At 40.1% G+C, this 23,716-nt stretch overlaps 2 protein-coding genes and 1 long non-coding RNA gene across 6 annotated transcripts; 2 read left to right on the top strand and 1 right to left on the bottom strand.

The window, feature by feature from the left end:
* Positions 1-1,526: 1,526 nt before the first annotated feature.
* LOC108276010 (uncharacterized) lies at positions 1,527-18,851 on the bottom strand. Its single transcript, XR_001814816.3, has 2 exons — positions 18,729-18,851; positions 1,527-2,945 (listed from the first exon to the last, which is right to left on the bottom strand). It is a non-coding gene; the product is annotated as an uncharacterized LOC108276010 (long non-coding RNA).
* pheta2 (PH domain containing endocytic trafficking adaptor 2) lies at positions 4,368-14,560 on the top strand. 4 transcript variants are annotated; one of them, XM_017487240.3, is made up of 4 exons: positions 4,368-4,616; positions 9,385-9,495; positions 10,732-11,029; positions 11,863-14,560. In XM_017487240.3, the coding sequence occupies exons 2-4, from the start codon at positions 9,415-9,417 to the stop codon at positions 12,306-12,308; spliced, it is 825 nt and encodes a 274-aa protein (XP_017342729.1). In that variant the 5' UTR covers positions 4,368-4,616; positions 9,385-9,414; the 3' UTR covers positions 12,309-14,560. The 4 variants fall into 4 exon arrangements, with proteins under 4 accessions (XP_017342729.1, XP_017342739.1, XP_053534048.1 ...); XM_017487250.3 differs by lacking the exon at positions 4,368-4,616 and adding an exon at positions 6,557-7,092; XM_053678073.1 differs by lacking the exon at positions 4,368-4,616 and having other exon boundaries at positions 9,371-9,495.
* Positions 17,416-23,257, top strand: mylpfa (myosin light chain, phosphorylatable, fast skeletal muscle a). The gene is made up of 7 exons (NM_001201209.1): positions 17,416-17,467; positions 18,750-18,845; positions 20,531-20,606; positions 21,861-21,965; positions 22,096-22,174; positions 22,273-22,321; positions 22,935-23,257. Exons 1-7 carry the CDS (start codon positions 17,465-17,467, stop codon positions 23,034-23,036), a joined length of 510 nt encoding a protein of 169 aa, NP_001188138.1. The 5' UTR covers positions 17,416-17,464; the 3' UTR covers positions 23,037-23,257.
* The last annotated feature ends 459 nt before the right edge of the window (positions 23,258-23,716 follow it).

Here is a 23,716-nt window from a genome sequence, read left to right as displayed (position 1 = left end):
CTGAAACCTACTGTGGTATGAAAAATAAATGACAGTGATATGACGGTATCGTGTCTAGATGACATGAGAGCCATTTTGGAGTCCAACGCTTGCTGTCTCCACTACTTCTATGATGGATTTCTCATTAATACGAGATGGAAAGGTGATGGAAAACGGTGCGTTAGAAAACAAACTCCTGCTCTTTTGTTGTTAGGAGAAACAGTGAAAACGGAATGGTATTCCTTATGTTTAGGATTGTTAAGGGTTTTTTTTTTTTTTTTCCCTCCAATCAAATACCAAGTTCGAGTTCATGTTATTGTCATTTCAACCATATACCGCTGGTACAGTACAGTGAAAGGAAACGACGTTCCTCCGGGACCACGGTGCTACATAAAACAACACACTAACCACGAGACGACACAGAACTACATAAGATCTACACATTTTTATATAAAGTGCACGTGAAGACGTGCGCTAACACAGGACAGTACAATACTACTAAAACAGGACAATAGGCACAGTAAGTCCCTGCTGAAAAAAAACAGCTAAAACCAGCCTAAGCTGGTTGGCTGGTCTTAGCTGGTCTCCCAGCCTGGTCATAGGTGCTAGAGCAGGCTGGTTTTAGCTGGTTTTAAGCTGGTAAGGCTGGTCTTACATGGTCGGTGTTGGTCAAGCTAGTCATAGCTAACCAGACTTAACATATAGACATATTTAGACTAGTAACATATAGACTAGTTCATTGTATTTAAAAAAAAAAAAAAAAAAAAAAATGCTAAAGAATCACTGATTGATCGGATTGACAGATCTGATTATTCAAATATTTCACCATTTTCATTCATTAAATGAGCTACAAAGTAATACCCTTATCGAACCAGTCTTTAAAAAAAATAAATAAAAATAAATAAATAAAAAATCGATTGAATTGTGTACAATATGTACTTGATTGCTCAACGAAAAAAACAAAGAAACAAACAGAAAAGTGATGTGATGTTACACTTAAAGGCCATCTTCCGTTCTTCTAGAACTCGTTCGTGGAAATTTTCAGCTACATTCACAATCGCGAGTAGGTAGGAGGTTTAATCCACCACATTTTTGTTAGGAAATGATTTCGCAGTAAAACCTCGTAGCTACGTCGTCCTGTCCAGCGCGTCCAGCGCGTCATCTGATTGGCTGTTGTTTTTTTTCCCCCTCGTGGCAAAAACGTTGGACGTTTAGACCACTCTACTCCATACTATTCATAATACCAGCCTTGTGCCTTAACATCTAGCCTTTTATTTAACGATAAAAGTTCAAATAAAACGCAGGATTTGCATTTAACAGTGGGCAGGCAAGTTTAATAACGTTTCCATAACATTTTATAGTGTTTTGTTTGTTTGTTTACTTTAGGAATAACGGGCTAAGACGTCCATGCCGAGCTCGTACATTCACGTCCTTATAAACAAGGAAAGAATAACCATAAATATTCAGACAAATAAAAGTACGAAAAAAAAAAAATCAAATTAAATGCAGCAGGACAGGTGAGTTTCATAGCGTGGTGCTTTATAGTGTTTTTTTTTTTTTTTTTTTTTTTTAATTTGTCAGAATATTTGTGATGCTCCACCCCCTTTTATGAGAAGGATGTACTACTTGGTTTTATATTGCGTGGGGGAAAAAAAAAAGCTAAATTAATATTTTTTTAATCAGTCTTTTCATCATTAGCCAAGTTTCACATTCACAATAGTGAATGAGATAACCAACGGTTTTTAAAGAAGAGATTAAACACTATTCTCCGAGTATCTCCGCTAGCAAGCAATGCTAAATCGCATAAGACTCTCTTTCCTCTTAAAGACTTTGTTTGTTTATTGGTATTATGTTCGTTTGTTTATCCGTTTGCACCTTTTGTGTTTTTTCTTTAGTGTATTGTATATCTGGTATGCGACTTATTATATATATATATTTGGATGCACATCTGTTTTGTTCCGCACTGTTATAAACGCTGTAATTAATAAACAAACAAACAAAAAGCGATGAAGGACGGCCGTTGTTCAAATTGGAAGCTACGTAGTCTCAGTGCGAGACTGTTTGGCGCTGAACGGATAAAAGGATAGCAGCGCATACAAAGACCACTAGGATGACGGATGAAGGTGATGTCTGTGGCTGGAACTCCGGCGACACAAGATGTCTGGTCGCTAGTTGAATCGAGGACTTTGTGCAAAGAAAACTGGACGACCCCTATCGCAACCGGGCGGCGTACGAGTCTATCGCTCAGAAAATGAATGAAATGGCTACAGCTGAACCGGACTACAGTGCCAGCGCAAAATTAAACACCCGAAGCTGCTATACAGAAAAGCCAAGGACAGCAGCAGCAGCAAATCTACCAGAGCTGACGGAACAAGTTTTCCTGTTTATGACAAGCTAGACCAAGTATTGCGCGACCGTCCGTCATTTTGTCGTGTTGAAGGGGGGTGTGTTGGATTCAGCAGACAACGGGCTCTCTCTCTGCAGCGAGACTGCCGAGGAATCTGAGTCTCCCTTCACAGAAAGCTCAGATGGGAAATCAGATGATTCTGGAGGTGATGGAGGTATTACTCTAACTTAACTTACAGCAATGCATTGCTTTTAAGTGATCGCTACCTTTGGTTTGTGTGTGAAACTCACAGACATGCACGCGTTCAACACAGTATAGCATTACAAACATCTGTAAAAGTAAATACATAAATAATAATAAAAAGTAGGTTTCAAAACGTAAGACATTTCAGGCAATGAATTTACTAAAATTAGTTATTAGGGTTTACAATGTTGTTGTTGCTGCTGCTGCTAATGACAGCTGCACAGGACAGCATATACTTTCTTTCAGATTTTAAAAAACCCGACAATAAAATCAATAACCTTCGATTAAAATTCCACAGTCAGCCGAGGTGAGCGGAGTTCTTCTGGGGATCGAAAGATGAATCCTCTCAATGCTGGGGATACAGGGACATCTCTGTCTAAAAGAAAGGACAAGAAGATTTCAGGAACATTTCGAACACTAATGATCAGAAGAACATTTTCTTTGGAGTGTGTTTTCTTTGAATCCTCGTACAGAGTTATAATGAATGGACTGGTGAGGCAATGGCACAGAATTAATGCATTAAGTTGTTTGTAATCCTAAGAATGTGTTTTGGACGAGAGATAATGAGAGAGAGAGAGAGAGAGAGAGAGAGAGAGAGAGAGAGAGAGAGAGAGAGAGAGAGAAGGTATGTAGACAGAGTGAGAACCAATGAGTAGACAACATGCCATTGACTCCCATTGCGCATTTCTGAATCCATTTTTTGATTGAAATGGGAGACGTATTGAGCAGACACTGCTCCTGGTAACATCTGGTATTAACATCTGTTTTGAGTGATCTGATTACAACTGAACAGCTGAAACACATTCACACATGTACTTAGGGCAATTTTGTTGTGATGACGTCACATGACACGTTTTGGCCCAAATCTGCAGTCATTTTAAAAATAAATAAAAGAAATCAAAATGCAATAATTGTGATTACATAAGTATTCACCCCCCCCCCCCCCCCCCCCCCCCCAATATTGTTGCAAAACCCCTGCATTAGTCCTGGTGCAACGCATCGCCTTCAGAAATCATATAATTAGTTGAAAGGAGTCGACCTGTGTGCAATTATAATGTCACGTGATCTCACATGCACCTGTTCCTGGAAGTATTGCAGTTAATTAGAGAACACACCCAAACCCGATTATAAAACTTCCCATCACAAGCGTAAACCCGTAAAAATACTGAGCCACACATAGCTCAGTAAAACGTCTGCCAAATAAATAATAGTAAATGACTCTTCACAAATGATTGCACACTCGTCTGTAATTACACTGTGTGGAGAAATGCTTCGTAAACAAAAAGCATGTGAAAGAACTTTTAAAAAAAATAACGTTCCTGTGTTTATAGGTCATGTCATTATTTAAAAAGTATTTGAAATATTTTATTTAATTCTTATTTGTGCACTTATAGTTACAGGTCATCGTTTATTTTATACCGCGCACACTGCACACCCTTTACCGTTTCATTTTTACTACTTGATCGTTACAGGATGTCGTATCACACGAGGAGGAGTCTCAGTTCATTTTAACTTTTAACTTCATCAGTGTGTGAGGATGAAGTTGAGTCTGCATTTATCTGACAGTTCATGTACACGGCCGACCTAAAAAGAATTGGAGGAAATTAGCATCTTATTTTAAGAGAAAAACTGAAAAGACCATTTCTATTTTTTTTTTCCCAAGGTGGTGACAGTGAAAGTCTGTCAAGAAAAACTTTCAAGAAAAGGAACTGAGAAAGTGAATAAGTGACTTTCAGTCACGGGGCCGACCCACGATAACCTGCTGCCTCATCACAGCTACTGTAAATACTATTTTACACACGCATAAATGGTGCTGCTGTTCTCGAGCGTCTTTCTTTTATTGTATATTTTATGCATGTATACGTAATAGACAATTGTTTTTACTTCGGAAAAGGAACAGAAGATTGTCACTACTATAAGGCAATTACACAATACGGTACAAATTTTTTTAAAAAATTAACATAAGTACAATAAGGCAGAGAAGAAGAAGAGTTTCAGCCAAAAAAAGAAACTAAACAAAACAACCCTATCCAAATCTTCAAGAAGTGTAAGTAAAATTCTTGCATTCTCTCTCTTCACACATTTCTGTGTCATATAGGAAGCATATCAGTTAGTAGGTCTACATAGAAAGGATGTGTATATACATATTGAAATAAAATGCCCGTTTGCCCAATACAAAAAGGGCATGTTTATTAGTATTGCAAATAAATACAAACTCCACTAAAACTGACACTAGTATTATGCTATTAATCAAATCCAGTCATGAGTCCAACAAGTTTCCGAGAAGATACCACGGGAACGGCCCACTGTTTACAATTTTACAACTTCAGAGGTCAAAATTTCCTCAAGTTGGATTAGCACTTGATGCTAAACGGAATTACATTGTAGTGCCATAGTACCAAGTCTTTATAAATTTGACTTATTTATTTTCTTAGGGAAATACAGATTTATCAGCTGAATACTGTCGTTTTCCTTTACATAACACTTACTAACTAGTTTGCAATTACATTTATTCATTACAATTACAGTGCACTTTCAGTCATACAGAATCTTTAAAAAAAAAAAAAAAGAAAAAAAAAAAAAAAGAAAGAAAGAAGTATTTTAATATACATATAAAGTAAATAATTTTTTATTTTTAAATTATTTTTATTATTATTTTATGGTTCTGCTGTCATTTGTCCTTTTGTAATGTTCATGATGTACTAACAGCTATCTATCCTGCTGGGGAAAAACACACCACACTATAGAAACCCTCATAGAATTTGCAATGTTTTGATTGGTTATAATGGGAAATGTAATGGTTTTAATGGAAACTGTAACCCTGTGGATCTCTACTGGTAATTTGTTGCCTTCTATTGGTGGCATGTTATATCTAGTGGATACCATTAAGGACCAATTATGGTAATGGTTAGATGATGTTTTGTAATGGTATTTGTAGTGGAAACCACTGGAATATCTGTGATGGTTTCTATTGTTTGTCCCCCCCGGCAGTGTAGCTTAATTGGTAGCTATCTTGAGATTACAGTGCAATCTCAGGCACACCCAATCATTTAAAAAAATATATTTACCAACACATCTGAGGCATTATAGATCTCTCAAATAAGTAGGTCATACTTCCACTGTTATTATCCTTTCATATTGTTCATTAAAAAAGTACTAATCAAACAGTCCCTAGCTACATTGCTAGCTAGTTTGTGATTACAGTGCAATCTCAGTCATACGGAATCTTTTAAAAAGTCATTTAAGAATATATCTAAGGGAAATGTTCACATATTAGATGATTATGCACTGTTATTTTTCTTTATATTGTTCATAAATAAAATACTAACAGTGTCCTAGCTTCATTGCTAGCTAGTTTGTAATTACGGTGTAGCTAATTTCAGTCGTACCCGGACCTTTTAAAAGTAATTTATCGAGACATCTGAAGGAAAATATTGAAATATTAGACGAATGTGTCATATTTACATTGACGTTATATTCTAAATTGTTACTTAAAGTAAAGCGCTAGCTTTTACATTTAGCTCAGTGTGCTGTTCCCATCATGATCTCTCACAACTTTAATCGTTCAGGGAAGTGTGTCGTGTTCGTCTTTCCACAGAGTCTCATTTGAAACGCATCCTGATTAGAAAATCCAAAACTGGCCAATAAAATGTACAATTTTAACCTTTTTTGTTAGTCTTTGTTCAGATAAAGTTGCGCATCATCTACACTGACGTACGCTATATAGTAACGCAAACGCCTACAGTTCTCCATCTTGAATATGTTCAGTTTCGGGATTTATGACATTTATTTCTTGTTTAACATGCATGTCTCATGTCTGTTTTTTTAAATATTGTGAGGTAACATAACACTAACGGGTTTGTACTACCAAAATCGATGGCTAAATTTATTTATTTATTAAATTTATTATTTTTGACGGACTACATGCTACATGCCTCCCTTTCCTCAGTTTTGGTCACCATGGCAACAACTTTACTGACGTACTGATACGTTAGCATACACAGAAACTTAACTCCTTATTTATGAGAGAAACTACTTCTTATTAAATGTATTTATTTGAAATATATGCGTGTAAAAACGCTCAGAAACGGAAGAATAGCTGGTTTATGAAACACCGTTAGCCGCCTGGCTAACAGCCGTCGCGGTGTAGCGGTTTTTGGTTACCAGGAACTGGGTCGGAATCGGACGCGTTTATTTATATTTCAACACAGGTTTCTGCTCGAGAGGCGAGTCAAGTCCTGAATTACTCCGTAACCACTACACTACTGCACCCCATAGTGTGTGACACAACGGCGCTTTACGCCCTACCTAGTGCACTACATAGTCAACAGACAGCTATTTGGGATTCGGCCAGGTGAAGTCAGAACGCCGGTAATATGAAACCTGAAAATATCTTTATTGTTTATCTCCTGCTTGTTTGGGGCAAACGTGTCATGAGCAGAGCACAGAACGACCCGAACTGACGCTTTTAAAGTCTGAAAATGACCTTGAAGGATATTTAGAGCATAAGGACAATAATACAGGTAAGTTTAAACTATCAGGATGTTCTGTTAAAGGGACCATCCAGGTAATTTCCATTCAGTTCAAAGGCATGAGCCTTAAATGTATATTAAATTACATTATGGGCAAAGCATTCCATTATATATATATATATATATATATATATATATATATATATATATATATATATATATATATATATATATATATATATATAAAATAAATTCGTCTATTAATGTATAATTTAATGAGAGATGTAGCTATTCAGGTGCCGATATGTGAACAGGGACCGGTGTTCATTAGTATAGAGAAGATAATATTTGTAATATCTCTGAAGTCAATAAATGTATGAGCTAAAATATTTTTCACTTTGAAGGAAATTGTTGAATTAGAGAGAGTAGTCTTTTTTCTTTTCTTTTTTTTTAAATCCCCAAGGGGAAATTTGGTGTCACGACAGCCCCAACTCGAGAGAAACGGGGACGACTAAGACTTAACAGTTGACAAGACTTTAAAAGTGTAGCCTAGAATAAACTCACAATATACCACAAATAAGAAGGAGTAAAAATATCTCTCTACAGTCGCGATCAAAATTATTCGGCCGCCAGTGCAAATGAGATTTATTGCCAAAAAAAAAATGACAGACTTTCGGCTGTTTGCGATGAACAAACCAAACAAGAGCGGTTGAAATAGTTGGACACGACGAAAGCTTCAAGCGGTTTCCTCAAATTCAACTGAAAATGAAACTTATAAAGATTTCTCCAGTTTCAAAATTATTCACCCCCTTCATGGCGAGCATCTTTAATACTTAGTAGAGCGTCCTTTTGCTGTTATGACCTTCTGTAAACGAGATGCAGATCTTCTGGCAGTGTTCCTGAGGAATCTTCTCCTGTTCCTCATGAGCAATGGTCTCCAGTTCAGTAATATTCTTGGGTTTGCGTGCTGCAACCGCATTCTTCAAATCCCACCAGAGATCTTCTACGGCGTTCGAGTCAGGTGACTGTGACGGCCCTGTAGAATCTTCCAGGACGACTTCTGCTACCAAGCCTTGCTGGAATTTGAGGTACGCATGGGATCGTTGTCCTGTTGGAAGGTCCGACGACGTCCAAGCTTCAACTTCCTCACAGACAGCATGATGTTTTCTCCTAGGATTTCCTGATACTTCAATGAATCCATCTCGCCTTCCACACGCTGCAGTGCCAGAGGATGCAGAGCAGCCGCAGAGCATCACTAAGCCTCCACCATGCTGGACAGAGTGTTCTTTCTTCATTCTTCTTCCTCCAGACATACCGCTGATCCGTCGTGCCGAAAAGTCCCAGTTTTGTTTCCTCGCTCCACAGAACAGAATCCCAGATCTTCTGTGGCTTATTTATATGATTTTGAGCGACTTTTCTTGTGCTTCTGGGTCAGTAGTGGGTTGAATAATTTTGATTACAGCTGTAAATAGCGCTCCAAGTTATTTACAGACTAAGATTCCTGCACATTAATTCCCACTGTGTTGAATTGACTCATTTTGTGGACGTATACGATAGGCTGAGCGTTAATTCATGGTTTAACACTAGTTCAACATTGTAGGAATGAATCAATATATAATTAAATATAAAACACATAGAAATAGAGAAACACACGCTATGATAAATCTTTACTATATCTACTGTTATGACTCAAGCATGCTGCAGTTACTTGACTGATTTTTTTATAATGTCCTATTTTTACTACCTCTGTGTATAGTTACAGATAAATCAATAATACTGATGATGTTTAATGGTATTACTTGGTCATTATTTTGTTTTCAGATTCAGCGAACAGTTATGACGTAACCCTTGTTTTTGTGGATGTGGATAAAATGCACAGTGTTTAGTTATTGTACATTACACCACAACGCTGTTGAATGCTGGATTCTGATTGGTCAGAAGGTGCTGACGAATCCTCTAGGACAACAGCTCTGACAGTAGTGCAGCTGCACACGATAATCGCAGGTTTATATTAACGCGCTCGTTCCGATACGTTATCGTTTCTATAGTAACGGCTCATCCACAGGGACTTGAATGTTGGACGGTTCACGTGATCTAAAACTAATAATAAAGTTCAGGAATAGAGGAAAAAGCTCTACGCGTCCAAAGTATTATAGTACACACTTCGAAAAAATGAGCCTGATGTTGAAATATCTAGGTTATGTTTTATAAAAGAAATCTGTACTTCAAAATGCCAGTGGAATTTCCAGTCTGTGAACCCCTAACATGAAGCATCTGTATTAATCCGCACTAATCGTCTTCATCCCATGGTTGTTGTTTGTTTGTTTTTTTGTTCATTTCCAGTAAAGTTCCCACGATCCAGGCGGCGCTGTGATGAAGATCCACCGCAGAATCTTAACCCACTACCTGTCCTGCACCTCACCGGTGGATAAAGAGGGATATCTTTATAAAAAGGTTCAACTGTGTGTCACGTCCTGCTTAGCGACTCGAATTACACGCGAGACGACTCCCGTCAGAACGACGTTCTCTTATACAAGACGTGCGGTTTTGCACGACGCTAAACTGGAGGCTGTAAACGTGCAAAAACTAAAACACGTCAAACCGAACGACTGTATAGATTTCTTTTTGGCTGCGTTATCACTTTAATCCGTCGGGTCTGTAATTAGCACGGACGTGTACGAGTGTGATCGGTCGCCCCCGTTACCGTCCTGTTTTTTTTTTTTTTTTTTAAATTAATTAAACCAAGCTAAATTTACAATTGAGGTCTCGTGCATGACTATAAATCACACCTTGTACTTTCCTCTCTGCAGTTTACATATGTGGAAAAACCTGCTCTCCTCCATATCATAGCTCAATAGCTCTGGCACGTATTAAAGGGTGGGTATGTTTTCAGAACGAGGTCTTACGCAATAATTGATGGACTCTTCCGTCATGCCCCACGTGACATTTGGTAACCGTTGGCAGAGGAAACGTCCTGTAATAACCTCCTCACTTTACACTGCAAAATCCCATAGCGATAATACGTCAGCCGCGGACGTGGTTATAAGTTCGGGCGTCTTCTCTCACTTTCTATCAGTTCAGCCACAAAGACAGAGACAGAGACGCGCTCACACACAACACCGACCAGGTTAGCACCGCGTTTGTTTTTTTTCTTCCTCTCTTGGAGGTTTGCATATATTTTAATTCAGTAAGCTTTTTTTACTTGGTAATTTTCAGCTAGAATAAAATTGTGGTACGTTCCAACAGAAATGCGCTTTTTCTTGCGTAGTAAATCAAAGCTAATCGAAGAAAATGTAAGTCAGAAATGTGTGCATATGTGAACCGAGCAGTGTTTTGGGGTGGGAAATCTAGCTCAGATTGCAAGATGATACTAAAACTGCAGAGTGTCAGATTTATTACGACCTAAAAGCCGCTTCACATGCTGCTATTCGGTAAAACACTTTATTAAAGGAGGACACGTTTTATTCGTTTACAGTTACATGTCGTTGAATGTCGACGAAACGGGTTACTTCCTGTATTATTTATATTATAGCAGCTATAAAGTCATGTTCTCTCCAGCCTTCTTCTCTCTCGAAGTTACTAAAGCAAACATCCCGACTCTTTACAGTAACGTCGTCTCGTTCTTTGTCAGGAAAACAAATGCGTTTATCTATCGACCTGACGAATGTTCTTCTCTTCCCGTGCGTTCAGAGAGGGAGGAACACGTCGTACCTGCGCCGCTGGTTTGTCCTGAAGGGGAATCTGCTGTTCTATCAGGAGCGCCCGGCCGACCGCGGCCTGATCGGCGTGATCGTGCTCGAGGGTTGCGTCGTTCAAACCGGAGATTCGGAGGTCTCGTTCTCTCTGGTGTTCACCGGCCCGGGACTTCGCTCCTATCAGCTCGCCGCAGACGATCAGCCGAGCCAAAAGAGCTGGGTGAACGCTCTCCTGTCAGCCAGCCACATCTACATCTCACTTCTTGTCAGAGACCTCGCACAACTTTACCAAGGTCAGCAATAAACGAGAGCCTTGGGATAACTGTAGTAATACCATGTAGTCTGACGTCTGCTTGTAGCTGATTTTTGGGTTTCAAATTTGTGGGTTTCTGAGCTAAAGTTGCTGACCTAACATTCCTGAGCTGAAATTCCTTGGGTTTAAGTTCTTGGGCTAAAGTACTAGAACTTACTGTTCTTGTTTTGTTTCAGGGTTTAAGTTCCTGGGCAAAATTCCTGGGCTTAAAGATCCTGAGCTAATGTTCCTGGGGTTTAAGCTCCTGGGCTAAAGTCTCTGGATGCAAGTTCTTCTGGGTTAAAGTTATAGGGCTAAAATTCTTTGGTTAAGTTCTTAGGTTAAAGTTCCTGGGCTGAAGTTCCTGGGCTGAAGTTCCTGGGATAACGTTCCTGGGATAACGTTCCTGCCACTCAGTGGCTTGCTCAGTTGGGATAAATTCACACCTTTAATATCTGTATACCATGTTGATATTTCTGTAAAGCTGCTTTGAGACAATGTCTATTGTAAAAAGCGCTATACAAATATTGAATTGAATTGAATTGGATAACGTTCCTGGGATAACGTTCCTGGGATAACGTTCTAGAGATACAGTTTTTGGGATAAAGGTGAGCTAAAGTTCATGGCCTCATGTTTTCAGGATAAAGGCTCTGCGTTTAAGTTTGTGTGGAAAATTTCTCTTCCTGGCCTAAATTCCTAGTTTTAATGGCTGAGCTGACATTCTTGGGTTAAGGCTCCTGAGATAAAGATCCAGCTCTAAAGTTCACATGGTCCCATAAAGAGCATATTGATCTGGAATTTATTCTCTTTTTATTCCCCCTCTTTTTTAAACAGAAGCTAAAGAAGGGAAAAGCCTCTGCAATTCTTCCACATCGACAGATTCCCGTATGAAAATGTCCAGCTCGGTCATCGCCGCTTTCTACGCAGGATCGCCGTATTTGGCTCAGTGTTCTGCGCCGACACACAGAGAGACGAGAAGCTACAGTGCGAGCCACGCCTACCCTGGCCACCAAACCCACCACGCTCCATCTGTGCCAATCAGAGCGGTTAATAAACGATCACCGAAACACTGGCCCAAAAGAAACGCCCACGTCACGCCTCTAAACGGCCCCGCCCCCAAGTACGGCGAGTGGCCTTTAGTGGGATTCGACCCGATGGACGAATTTGTCAAACTGCACGAGTTTTACGGAAACGAGGTGAAGCAGGTGAGAGCTGATTGGCTGAAGAAGAAACAGCAAGAGGCGGGCCATATCGAAGAGGATCTTATCGATCTAGGCTGATTTAACTTCCCTGCGTTCTTCACACGCCGGATCTGTCTCAGATTCTTCAATGATAAGAACGTTCGATAACCAATCCACTCAGATTTTTACGCCAAGCTGTGTACGTCCTCTCTTTTATTCCGCGAGTCACGATTACAGAACGCTTTAAATATTGCAGATGAGGTTCAGCCGAAGTATTCTCAGGCAACAGAAAAGAGAAAGTGATACTAAGGAAGCGGGTAGAGGTTCTAGCTGCGCTGCGGCCTTTATGGTAAACGGTCCTAAAGATTTCTCTCTCTTCCTGTTCTGAATGCCTGACCACTCGCCACTTCTAGATTTTGGTTCCCAAAACAGAAGAGGAAACTGGAAATGCGACGATTAACCAATTCAAACCAGGACACGAGTTCATTTTTCTTCTTACCCCATACTACAGTAAACCAAGACATATATTAGACCTGGTAAAGCTGTTCAGGTTCCCTTAACGGACATTACTTAACACAATAGTTAACATGAACTAACCATGAACTTCAGCATTAATACACCATGAGTAAGATTAACAAAGTCACTCAAACTTACAGTACATAACATGCAACGAGTCAAGGCATGACACGCGTGCGTAAACCGAAACGTTTAAGTTATTGAGCGTAATTCGTGAAGCGGCGTCAGGGGTCCAAGCAGAGCTCAGAGCACCAGCAGGCAACATTAAACCAGGGCAATCCATAATCCACAACGAGACAGGTGAGGGGGAAAACCTGGAAGATACAGATATATCTCAGAACATTACATGGACTTTATAAGACAATAAATGCATGATAAAACCCTCACAAAAATACTGATACAAGAGGGTATAAATAGACAAATAAATCAAGGACTGAACATAGAATAGGTGATCACAATAGGATAACAAACCAAAGGCAGAACTGGTGCGAAGAGAGAACCAAAATAGATACCAAAGACACATGGCAATGTAAGAAAGTACATGACGTGAAAACAGCACCCGTTGAGCTCGGAACGTCCCGAGACATTAATCGATTTTTTTTTTTTTCAATAATAAACCAAATATGCCAAATAATCAACACTTGCATTAACCAATGAGTACAAGTAAGCACACAGTGACTGACAGGAACACCTTAATGAACAGGTTATACCTGTAGACCAGAGTTCAGAAAGTTCTCAACATTTACATACTGAACATACTGTAACTGAATTTTTTTTTTTTTGCTCTTTTACCCTGACTTATTTTTAGTTATTGAATAGGATTGAAGAGTCAGTCAGTGCAGGTGTATTTCATTAACATCTAAACAAATGTCAATTACTACAGGTGCTCATTTAGTTGTCATAACTACTCGTGGTTTATTAACTGTGAAATTCATGGCTCGTTAAATGTTAATAAATTCCAGGGAGGGACTAATTACTGTAAACGTAGCAGCAGTTAAGAACACAACGCTTGGACATTTGGGACTGAATATTTTCATATGGTGTTTTAAAAAAAAAAAATGTTCACGATGCATATATATTTCAGAGCGAGAGTGTGTAATGAATTAGGCATGCGGTTTGTACGGTGCTAAATCGGTAGCTATAACCATTAATCAGTTGTTATTGACCTTGCAGCTCAAAACAAACTTTCGCAAACATGTCTTGGATGTTTGTCTACATTATGGAAATGACATATTTCCATACATTAAATCGCTCCTTTAACCAAGTTTGGATTTGCTCCATATAACAGGTACCACTGAAAGAAGATTCCTTTAATCTACAGTATTACGTTTATTAAACCAGGCAGCACTCAGAACTCTTCTGTACCTGTAAGTATTTTACCTGCAGGTAAAATACCTCGTATTTGACGCTTGATAAACTGTATGTGCATCATTAAGGTTTCCTTCTAACCTGCTACTTCACACTCTTTAGTCTGTAGCTTTATGCCTTTCTTGATCAGACTGTTATTGAAAGATTGGCGGATATATCTGTACATGTATAGTGTATTTTATTTCTGTTCTACAGTAATGTAATCATCATATGCAGTTTAAGATGAGCTGTATAAATATAACTGGCTGTTAAAGTCTGAAGTTCAAGCCATAGACTGTATATAATAATATTTATGGTGCAAGCAAAGTGCGAAGATTTTAATGGCCAACAGGGGGCGCTATTCACTCTGAATACGGTTTATCAGTTGAGGTTTTCCTGCTAAAACATTCACTTAAACAAATTGAAAATATGAATGAAACTAATTCGTTCAGTTTTATGACATTCATTAATTTCTTTATTTTTATTTTTATTTTAAAAAAATGATGTGACTGTAAACCACCTTTTTTTTTTTTTTTTTTACCTCATACAAATAAAATGTCACAAAAAATATTACTAAACTTTATATAAAGTTCACAGTTGTGTCTTTCTTTCAGAGGTAAATAAAGATTGAGTGTTTTAATGTGTATGAGAAAAGAGGTCTATAAATACCTGAATTAATTAGCGCAGTTATCTTATCATTAGATACTTTTATAGTAAAAATTGTGATTCAAATCCGTAGAATGACTTAAATTCCTGTCAGAAATCCTAACAAATTAGCTTGTGTACTCTAACTAGCTAGTTTCAGCTATAGAGATTACTAGCATTTATGAATATTACTTAAATTCCTGTCAGAAATCCTAACAAATTAGCTTGTGTACTCTAACTAGCTAGCTTCAGCTATAGAGATTACTAGCATTTATGAATATTCCTGTCAGAAATACTGAAAGATTGGCTCACAAATCCTATCTTCCTAGCTAGTTTGACCTGTGGAGATTAGTGGCATTTATACAGAAAATATTCATTAAAATTCCTCTCAGAAATCCTAACAAGTCAGCTCATGCTCTCCTGCTAGCTAGCTTTTGCTATGGAGATTATTAGCATTTACGAATATTCATTAAAATTCCTCTCAGAAATCCCGAAAGCATCCTGTTCTACCTTACGTTACATCAGCTATAAAAAGTCGACGTGCTAAGTATCCAGTAGATAGCTATTTTTATTTTGAAACGTTTGCATGGTCAATGCACTAATCATCACACGCGATTCGTTGCACTCCAGACCGAGCCGTAGTTAGTTACAGAGGGACACGACGACCATAAACCTCCAGTACAGTGAAGTCACATCAAGGAGAAAGAAGACAAAGAGACTCACAAGCAGTTTGTTTAGCTATTTTAGGTGCCTCTCAGCTGCTTCCCTGCACACACACACACACACAACTATAAAACCCCCAAAACACACCCCTGAGGAACTCCTGCAGTCGTCACCATCTCTCCTTGATATTCCCTTCGTTCGTTTGTCTCAGCTAATCCTCACTGGCACACACAGCTGTGCCCGGCTTCACACTACCACAGATCAACTTTCACTCAGAGAGAGAGAGAGAGAGAGAGAGAGAGAGAGAGAGAGAGAGAGAGAGAGAAAGAAAGAGAGAGAGACCCTGAATATGGACACAGCCATAGGAGGGATCTTCGTCTGCGTCTCTATACTGGGAAAGGCATTAAACCTATTTTTGATTGGGACACACTTAAGAAGTGGCCACTAAATACAGACATCATCCTCAGGGAATAGATCACTATCCGTCTAGAAATTCTTTTAAATTAACGTCTGATTTTTTTAGATTTTCAGGTGAATTAAAACAGACAATTCTCTCATAAGCAACAGGGTTTTTATTTATTTAATAAACTAGCCAAAAAAAACCCCAAAAAGTTAACCTTGAATAGTAAAGAAATACCTTGAAATTATCCCAGGACTACATTATTATTATTATGATGGTCAAGTGTAACTTTATAACTATTAATCATTATAAACTTCAATATTCTCATCACGTTCAGCTACAATTAAATGTTGATTTGAATCTCGCCTCCTTATTATTACTATTATAGCATGAGTCTAAACTCTTTCCCATTTTAAAAGAAAGAATCGACTGCCCTTTTTAAAAAAAAATAAAAAATCCACAAAATAAACTCATCCGTCTACAGTTAGTTTTTTTTTTATCACCTCAAAGTGAAAAGCTCTTGCTCTAAGAGGAAAGACATGACAATATTGCAGGTGTAAGCACACAGTTGGTAATATCCAAGAAAGTCAACTTAAGCACCTGCACTTAAGCAACTCAAAACACCTGTGTCTTCATGCCAGAGATGAAGCGGATCAGAGCAATTAAATAAGCAAAGCTAAACTTTGAAGATATTTATCAGCTGCATGCTCCGAGATCCGAATTTATCTTTAAACGAGCCATTAAGCGTACAGACAGAAGACTCGTTGGATAGACAGCGCTAGTATTAAGTGTAAAACAAGTACGCGGTGCGTAATCTCAGCGGTAAAGTTTCTCCGAGATCTATAACGTTCTGATAAAACGGTCGTTCCTAACATCCCTTAATTCACTAAACGTTTCACAACAGACATTTCTCCATTTCCTTCTTCTTTGGACGTATTCTCAAATTGATCATCATTTAAAGTGAAAACCCTCAACTGTAAAGATGTACATCGAGTGCACTATAATATCTTTAGATCCGTTTACTTAAATATGTACAGTATACACACACATACCGTACATCAAGGTATTACTTCTATCAACATATCTTTATATAGCTATATATAGACCGTGTATCTTTGTATACTTGATGTAGATTTAACGATATAGAGATGCACCGCACAGCACTTTGTGCGTGAAAATATAAACCCATAGTGCTCAGACGCCGAAGATACGAAACGTCACGTCACTAAAAGGCAACGTGAAATTCCCAGACCAAAAATACAGGCGAGGGATTACACGGACGGAGAGGTGAAAGGAAGGAAGGAAGGGCTGGGTCCGAAGGAGGAGGGACGGGGTGGACGCACGGTCGGACGGGGACGCTGGGTCATTTCTGTCATGGCCATATTAGTCCACTTTGTATCGGAGGATCGGATTCGGCCCCCATTCCAAGACCGGCGGCTATTTCGGAGAGTGCGTAAGGCGATAGCATCCCTACTTCTGTCCCTTCATTTCCCCTTCCCCCCAAAATCTTATCCCTCCATCCGTCCAGTCCATCTTCTCAGCGTCAAGCCAAACTTAAGGCCAGGACTATAATTAGAGGACACTGGGAGGTATATAAGCCCCCTGGGGGACGAGGCCCAGACGCGGCTTCACATAGTCTTCTCTTCTTTGAGCTTCTTAAACTTCACATACACACCGTCTCAACATGGTGAGTAAGAACATGTCGAATTTTGCTTCGAAGCATCGTTGAAGCATCGATTTTTTTTTTTTTTAAACGCTTTTTTTTTGGATTGTTGGATTCTTTTTTTTTTCGTACACGTGGACGTACGCTTCGCCAAACTGGGACGGGATGAACAATTTCTTACGACAGACATTCTTTGATTTAGAAATCTTTTTATTTTTTTTACGCTCATAACAATTCATAAGAAGTCACACTACAGCGAGGCTCATGTGAAAATGTATGGAACGGTGACGGTTAAGGCGAGAGGACTTTTATTTTCCCCCGTAAAAGTCCGTTTGTATGACGTCGTAAGGCATCACTCTGGCGCGTTAGCATTCGTAGGAATTTGAGCTAAACAGTAAGGACACAAACGTCAGGCTCAATTAACCTGCACTTTTGTACTACTACTAAAATAAATACATCAATAAATCGAGCCAAAGAATTGAGTTGCTTTTCTAAACAGACCTATTTTCCAACCTAGAACCTCTGAGGAAAAGGGTACTAAACTGTATCTTTAAGGCAACAAACTTAAAAGTTACTCTAGCTAGAGGATGTAGTACAAGTTTAAAAACTCAATCAAGGTGTATAATTGGAGCACGAGGACCACGATCATACCTTTGAGGAAACATCAACAGGGAGTGAAATTATACCTGTGCGGAAACTTTTCAGTAGGAGCAGAAGACCGTTCTAATGCAGGAGTCCTCGGGCCCACACTAATTCGCTGTTAAGTTGAGGAATTGTTTTGAGCGCTGGAATTACTTTTAGAGCTTTACCTCGGTCTTTATATCTTATTTAAGCACTGAATAATTATTTTGTATGACATGTGAGCTTTAACGTTTTGGGGGTTGATTTTTTTTTGGGGGGGGGGGGGGGGGGGGGGGTCGGATAAAACGGAATAAAATGTTAAATAGGTTTAGAAACGTACGCAGTTATTATCTTTGATAGTCATTAGTCTTTGATAGTTTTGGATATTCCGGAGACGGCTGGTGACTTTTAGAATGTAATCTTTTGGAAAAAAGTTGAAAATAGATAAATAAAACGAAAATAGTTTCGAAAACTAGTCAAATCTATTTAAAAATTTTTTATTTTTATTTATTTTTTTTTTTAAAGCTGGATTTTCTCTTGGGAATAAGCAGAGGAAATGTGTGTGTAGTTAATGATGCAGATCTGTAACATCTGTTTGGTGTCCCTTTGTGAGAAACACAGTAAGCATGCTTGTGCGTGTGTGTGTGTGACCTCTGTATTAAACCTGAGACGTGTGCACCTGCAGGCACCCAAGAAGGCCAAGAGGAGGGCAGGTGGAGGAGAGGGATCCTCCAACGTGTTCTCCATGTTCGAGCAGAGCCAGATCCAGGAGTACAAAGAGGTGCCTCCAAACACACACACACACACACACACACATCAAATCCAAAGAAGACTTAAGACACAACACATATACCGATGTGTCGGAGTTAGTTACCCGTTAAACCATGCCTTTTGACGAAGACATACCTGAATTTATTTCATCGTTTAGTGAATGGACGAGCTGAAGTGTAATAATTCATAAATTAGCCACCTGAATAAGTTTCTCTTGAAAAGGAAAGACAAGCCGTGTCTATCTTTAGCCTCCATCACTGGGGTGTGAATAAGGGATGAATTATGGCTTCTCTCTTTCCCTCACACACACACACACACACACACACACACACAGATCAAATGACTCTCCCTCTAATGCTAATAAAAACAAGAATGTCATTAGAAGAAATTTCTCCTACCTTCTTGGACACTCAGCTGTTCTTCAAGCTGCAGGCTTCAGTGCGCGCACACACACACACACACACACACACACACACACACACACACACACACAGGACAGCAAATGAATGAAGAAAGAATCTTCAGTCCTACAGATATTCATATTTAACTTTCTCTCTCAAGTCGTCAAAGAACACTGTTGCTAGCACTTGGGCCCAAGTTAGCTAATGACTGAGGCAAACACTGAGCTAGTATTATTATTTTATTTTTATTCTATTCATTTATTTATTTTTACACAAAGTGAAAAGGCATGGAGATTAATAAAGAGGCAGAACAAGTTCAGTGAGTTGAGTAAATAAAATTAGCACAAATCCCAGTTGTGTGGCTGAAGCTAGCTAACGTTCGACGCTAATTATGTAGCTAGCTAGGTCTTTTTTACACAGCACGGTGACGGTGGAAATGAGACAGAAGTGTCAGGAACGTCCACATTTACCTCGGACGTGGTGTTAAATGACCAAGAAAAGAGTCAAATGACACTGCGGTCACGCTTAGCATCGAACGCTAACTGAGCGACGTCTCGGTGTAAACCCAACTGTCAGGGTAAATCGAGTCGTATGGTATCTTTTCCGAGTATTTTACCAACATTTCTGAGGTAAATGTCGATGTTCCTGACATTTCGGTGTCATTTTACCGTCACCGTGCAGTGTATAAACAGCTAACCTTTAGCTAGCTACAGCTACAGCTTTGAGATTTGTGTGAAACTCACTGAACTTGTGTATGGTGTATTTTATTTTAAAGACTGTAGGGTTTGAAAATAAAACAAAAGATAATAACAGAGATTGTGTGTGTGTGTGTGTGAGGTTAATCATGTGTCTTTAGTGTATGAACTAAGTAAGGAAACTCAGTGTGTGTGTGTGTGTGTGTGTGTGTGTGTGTGTGTAAGTGACACCACCACTAATGAAGAGATTCCTGACATTACTGTAGGATTTGATTTGCCATATTGTGCTGACTGAGAAACTGAACGGCGTGTGTGTGTGTGTGTGTGTGTGTGTGTGTGTGTGTGTGTGTGTGAAGGAGATGAAGGAAGGGTTGAAGGGTGCGCAGCTGTTTTCTGAGCTCCTGAGGGTCTACTAGGGTTTCATAAGGTTTTAAAAAGGACATAAGGGCAGAGAGGTGGCGTTCGAAAACCCACTCTACACACCCTGATGGATTTAAACGCACACAGTTGCAGACAAGAGAAGAGCTGAAAATAAAATAAATAAATAAACAAATAAATAAATAAATAAAAACTTCTTGCGTCTCCTGTAACTTTGCCAGGCTTTCACAATCATTGACCAGAACAGAGACGGCATCATCAGCAAGGACGACCTGAGGGACGTGTTGGCCTCAATGGGTAAGAACCGAACACGGAGGTGACCTGAACAACACAGACGAGTGGATGGAGAGAGAGACAGAGGAGTAGACAGACAGAAAGGGACAACAAGTTGTACACTGAACTGAGGGAAAAAAAACAAAAACAGACAGACAGATAAATGAATCAATAGTATAACTCTAAGCAGACAGACAGATGGGTAGGTGAACAGACAGACAGGCAGATAAGCCATAGACTAATCCATAGACTAAATGCAGAGAGAAAGCTAGAGACTGAAGGCAGATAGACAGATGGGTAGACAGACAGACAGACAAATTAAACTGTAGACTAAGTCTAGGCAGATGGATAGATGGGTCCGTAAACAGACAGACGAGCCATAGAATAAACGTAGAGAGAAAGCTAGACTGAAGGTAGTACAGATAGGCAGACAGACAGAAAAAGAAACCATAGACATTAAACCTAGACACAAAGACAGATGGAAAGATACAGACTCACAGACAGCTAGAGACTCTAAGACATAAGGCTGACAGATAGAAGACAGACAGACAGCTATATTAGTAGATAGATAGGTAATCAGTCTGACAGGCAGACAGAGAGATAGAGAGAGAACAAGGCATAGATTAACCCTAGGCAGAGAGAAAACACAGGTAGAGAGACAGGTAGAGAGACAGGTAGACAGACAGAGACAGAGAGAGAGAGAGAGAGAGAGAGAGAGCGCGAGAGAGAGAGAGAGAGCGCGAGAGAGAGAGAGAGCGAGAGAGAGAGAAAGGCATAGATTAACCCTAGGCAGAGAGAAAAAACGGGCAGACAGACAGGTAGACAGACAGAGAGAGAGCGAGAGAGCGAGAGAGAGAGAGAGAGAGAGAGAGAGAGAGAGAGAGAGAGAGAGAGCGAGCAAGGCAGAGATTAACCCTAGGCAGAGAGAAAACAGACAGACAGACAGGTAGACAGACAGGTAGGCAGGTTGACAAATAAAGCAAAAGTAGACTGACAGAAGACAAAGCTACAGATAAACAAACAGAGACAGACAGGTAGACAAAGACGCATACAGATGGATACATGTATAGACAGACGGATGTCAGACAGACAGACAGACGGATGTCAGACAGACAGACGGAGGGAGGAAGGAGTAAATAAGTAAAATGTGACTTGTGTTAACTTTCAGGCCTTCGGGGGTTGATTAATGTCCGTCTCCCCCTCTCTCTCCCTCCCTCTCCCTCCCCCTCTCTCTCCCTCTCTCTCCCTCCCTCTCTACATCTCTCCCTCTCTCTGCAGGCCAGCTGAACGTGAAGAATGAGGAGCTGGAGGCCATGATCAAGGAGGCCAGCGGCCCCATCAACTTCACCGTCTTCCTCACCATGTTTGGAGAGAAGCTGAAAGGTGAGACACACACACACACACACACACACACACACACACACCATTAAATTGTACAAGCTCTCAGTAAACAGGACACACACACACACCTACACCGCAATACAACGAGCACGGCTTTGTCCGCTGTGTCCAGGCGCTGATCCCGAGGACGTCATCGTGGCCGCTTTCAAGGTCCTGGACCCCGAGGGCACAGGAACCATCAAGAAGCAGTTGTAAGTATAAATACGTAAATGTAGCTTCGACGCTATAAACCGTACGGTTTAAGCGTAAAAGATAACATCGTGTAACGACTTTCATTTTGTCTGTGCAGCCTGGAGGAGCTTCTGACCACTCAGTGCGACAGGTTCTCCGCAGAGGAGGTGAGCTCAAAACGTCACCGCACATCTGCCGCTCGACCACAGCTGGAATGATAAACACACGCCTTAACGTTCGCCATTTCACCCAACGTATTCACGAGAAGTAGGAGAGTAGCGGTGCTAAATAGCGCATTTATAAATACAACCAGGGTACGAGCTTACCTCCTACGTACGGTTGAGTGCAAAAGTTTTCACCCCCTTTGGATCGTGACGTTCCGAATCGTTTTCTAGAACAGCAGCTCGTTCACGGAAACGTGTACGGCCGACTCCCCACACCTAATCCATGTCTAATAATAAATGGAGAACACACATAATCGCTCATACTGAAGATTTTCAAGGAAGTGAAAGAGACAGACTGGTGACCGAACGAATGTTTATTCGATATGCTGCTATAATGTGAGTGAGAACGGGAATTAACTTGTTTTGCGAATGTCCCATGACGTTACGCGGAACTATAAACGGATAAAAAGCACGTCGTTCTTTAAAAAGTTTTAAAAAATTAATTCATTAAATCAATCATTGGGAAATAGCTGCTGTGTAAAGGAATTAAACCCGTTGTACTCTCTCTATACACACTTTTAGAAGCAAATGTAATCCCTCTGTCTGTCTCTCTCAGATGAAGAACCTGTGGGCCGCCTTCCCCCCAGATGTGGCCGGCAACGTTGACTACAAGAACATCTGCTACGTCATCACACACGGCGAGGAGAAGGAAGAGTAAGAGCAGAAGTAAAGAAGAAGAAGAGATGAACGCGCGTCCCTCACAACCGCTCCGCCCAGCCAGCCCGTCCTTTATCCCTCCTTTTCTTGCTTCCTTCCTTTTTGTTACTCTCGAGCACTTCGTTCCTTCCACGCACTTCTCCGAAAGACTCGTCCCGTAAACACGCCGGCGCAGGAAATCCGTGTGTGGCGTCTGTCCGTGGGGGAAAAAAAAAAAAAAAAGGGATTCATTTGCAATAAAATCTTACTTTCCCATCGTCTCGATCTCTCTTCCTCTGTCACTCTTCTTCCTTTTCTTCATCACCTCTCGGCTCTAGCTGCAACAGCTGATTTGTTTACATCGCTCGTTCTTTTTCTTTGGGTGGGTGGGGGGGGACAAAACAAAATGGAGGGATTTCCTTCTACAATAGAAAAGTCCAGCCATCCAGCGTCTGCCATCTTGTTTTCCCTCACTCGAATCAGAAAGGAACGAGAAGTGTCCGAAAAAACCCCCCAAACATATACAAAGAGGGACGGCTGGAGCGACGGAGAGAGAGAGAGAAAGTCAAGACAGTAGAGGAGTGGAGAGAGGCGACAGAAAGAAACCATTCCCTTCTTCTCTCCCTCTCTCCCCTCGTCTTTCCGCAATCCCTCGCTTCCCTCATGCTTTCTTTGCTCTGTCACCAACTCCTCTGTAAGCAA

This window comes from Ictalurus punctatus, chromosome 2 (genome assembly GCF_001660625.3).
Source record: "Ictalurus punctatus breed USDA103 chromosome 2, Coco_2.0, whole genome shotgun sequence".
Lineage (NCBI taxonomy): Eukaryota > Metazoa > Chordata > Actinopteri > Siluriformes > Ictaluridae > Ictalurus > Ictalurus punctatus.
The sequence above is the reverse complement of the archived record's forward strand: the minus strand, read 5'-3'. Positions and strand labels throughout refer to the sequence as shown.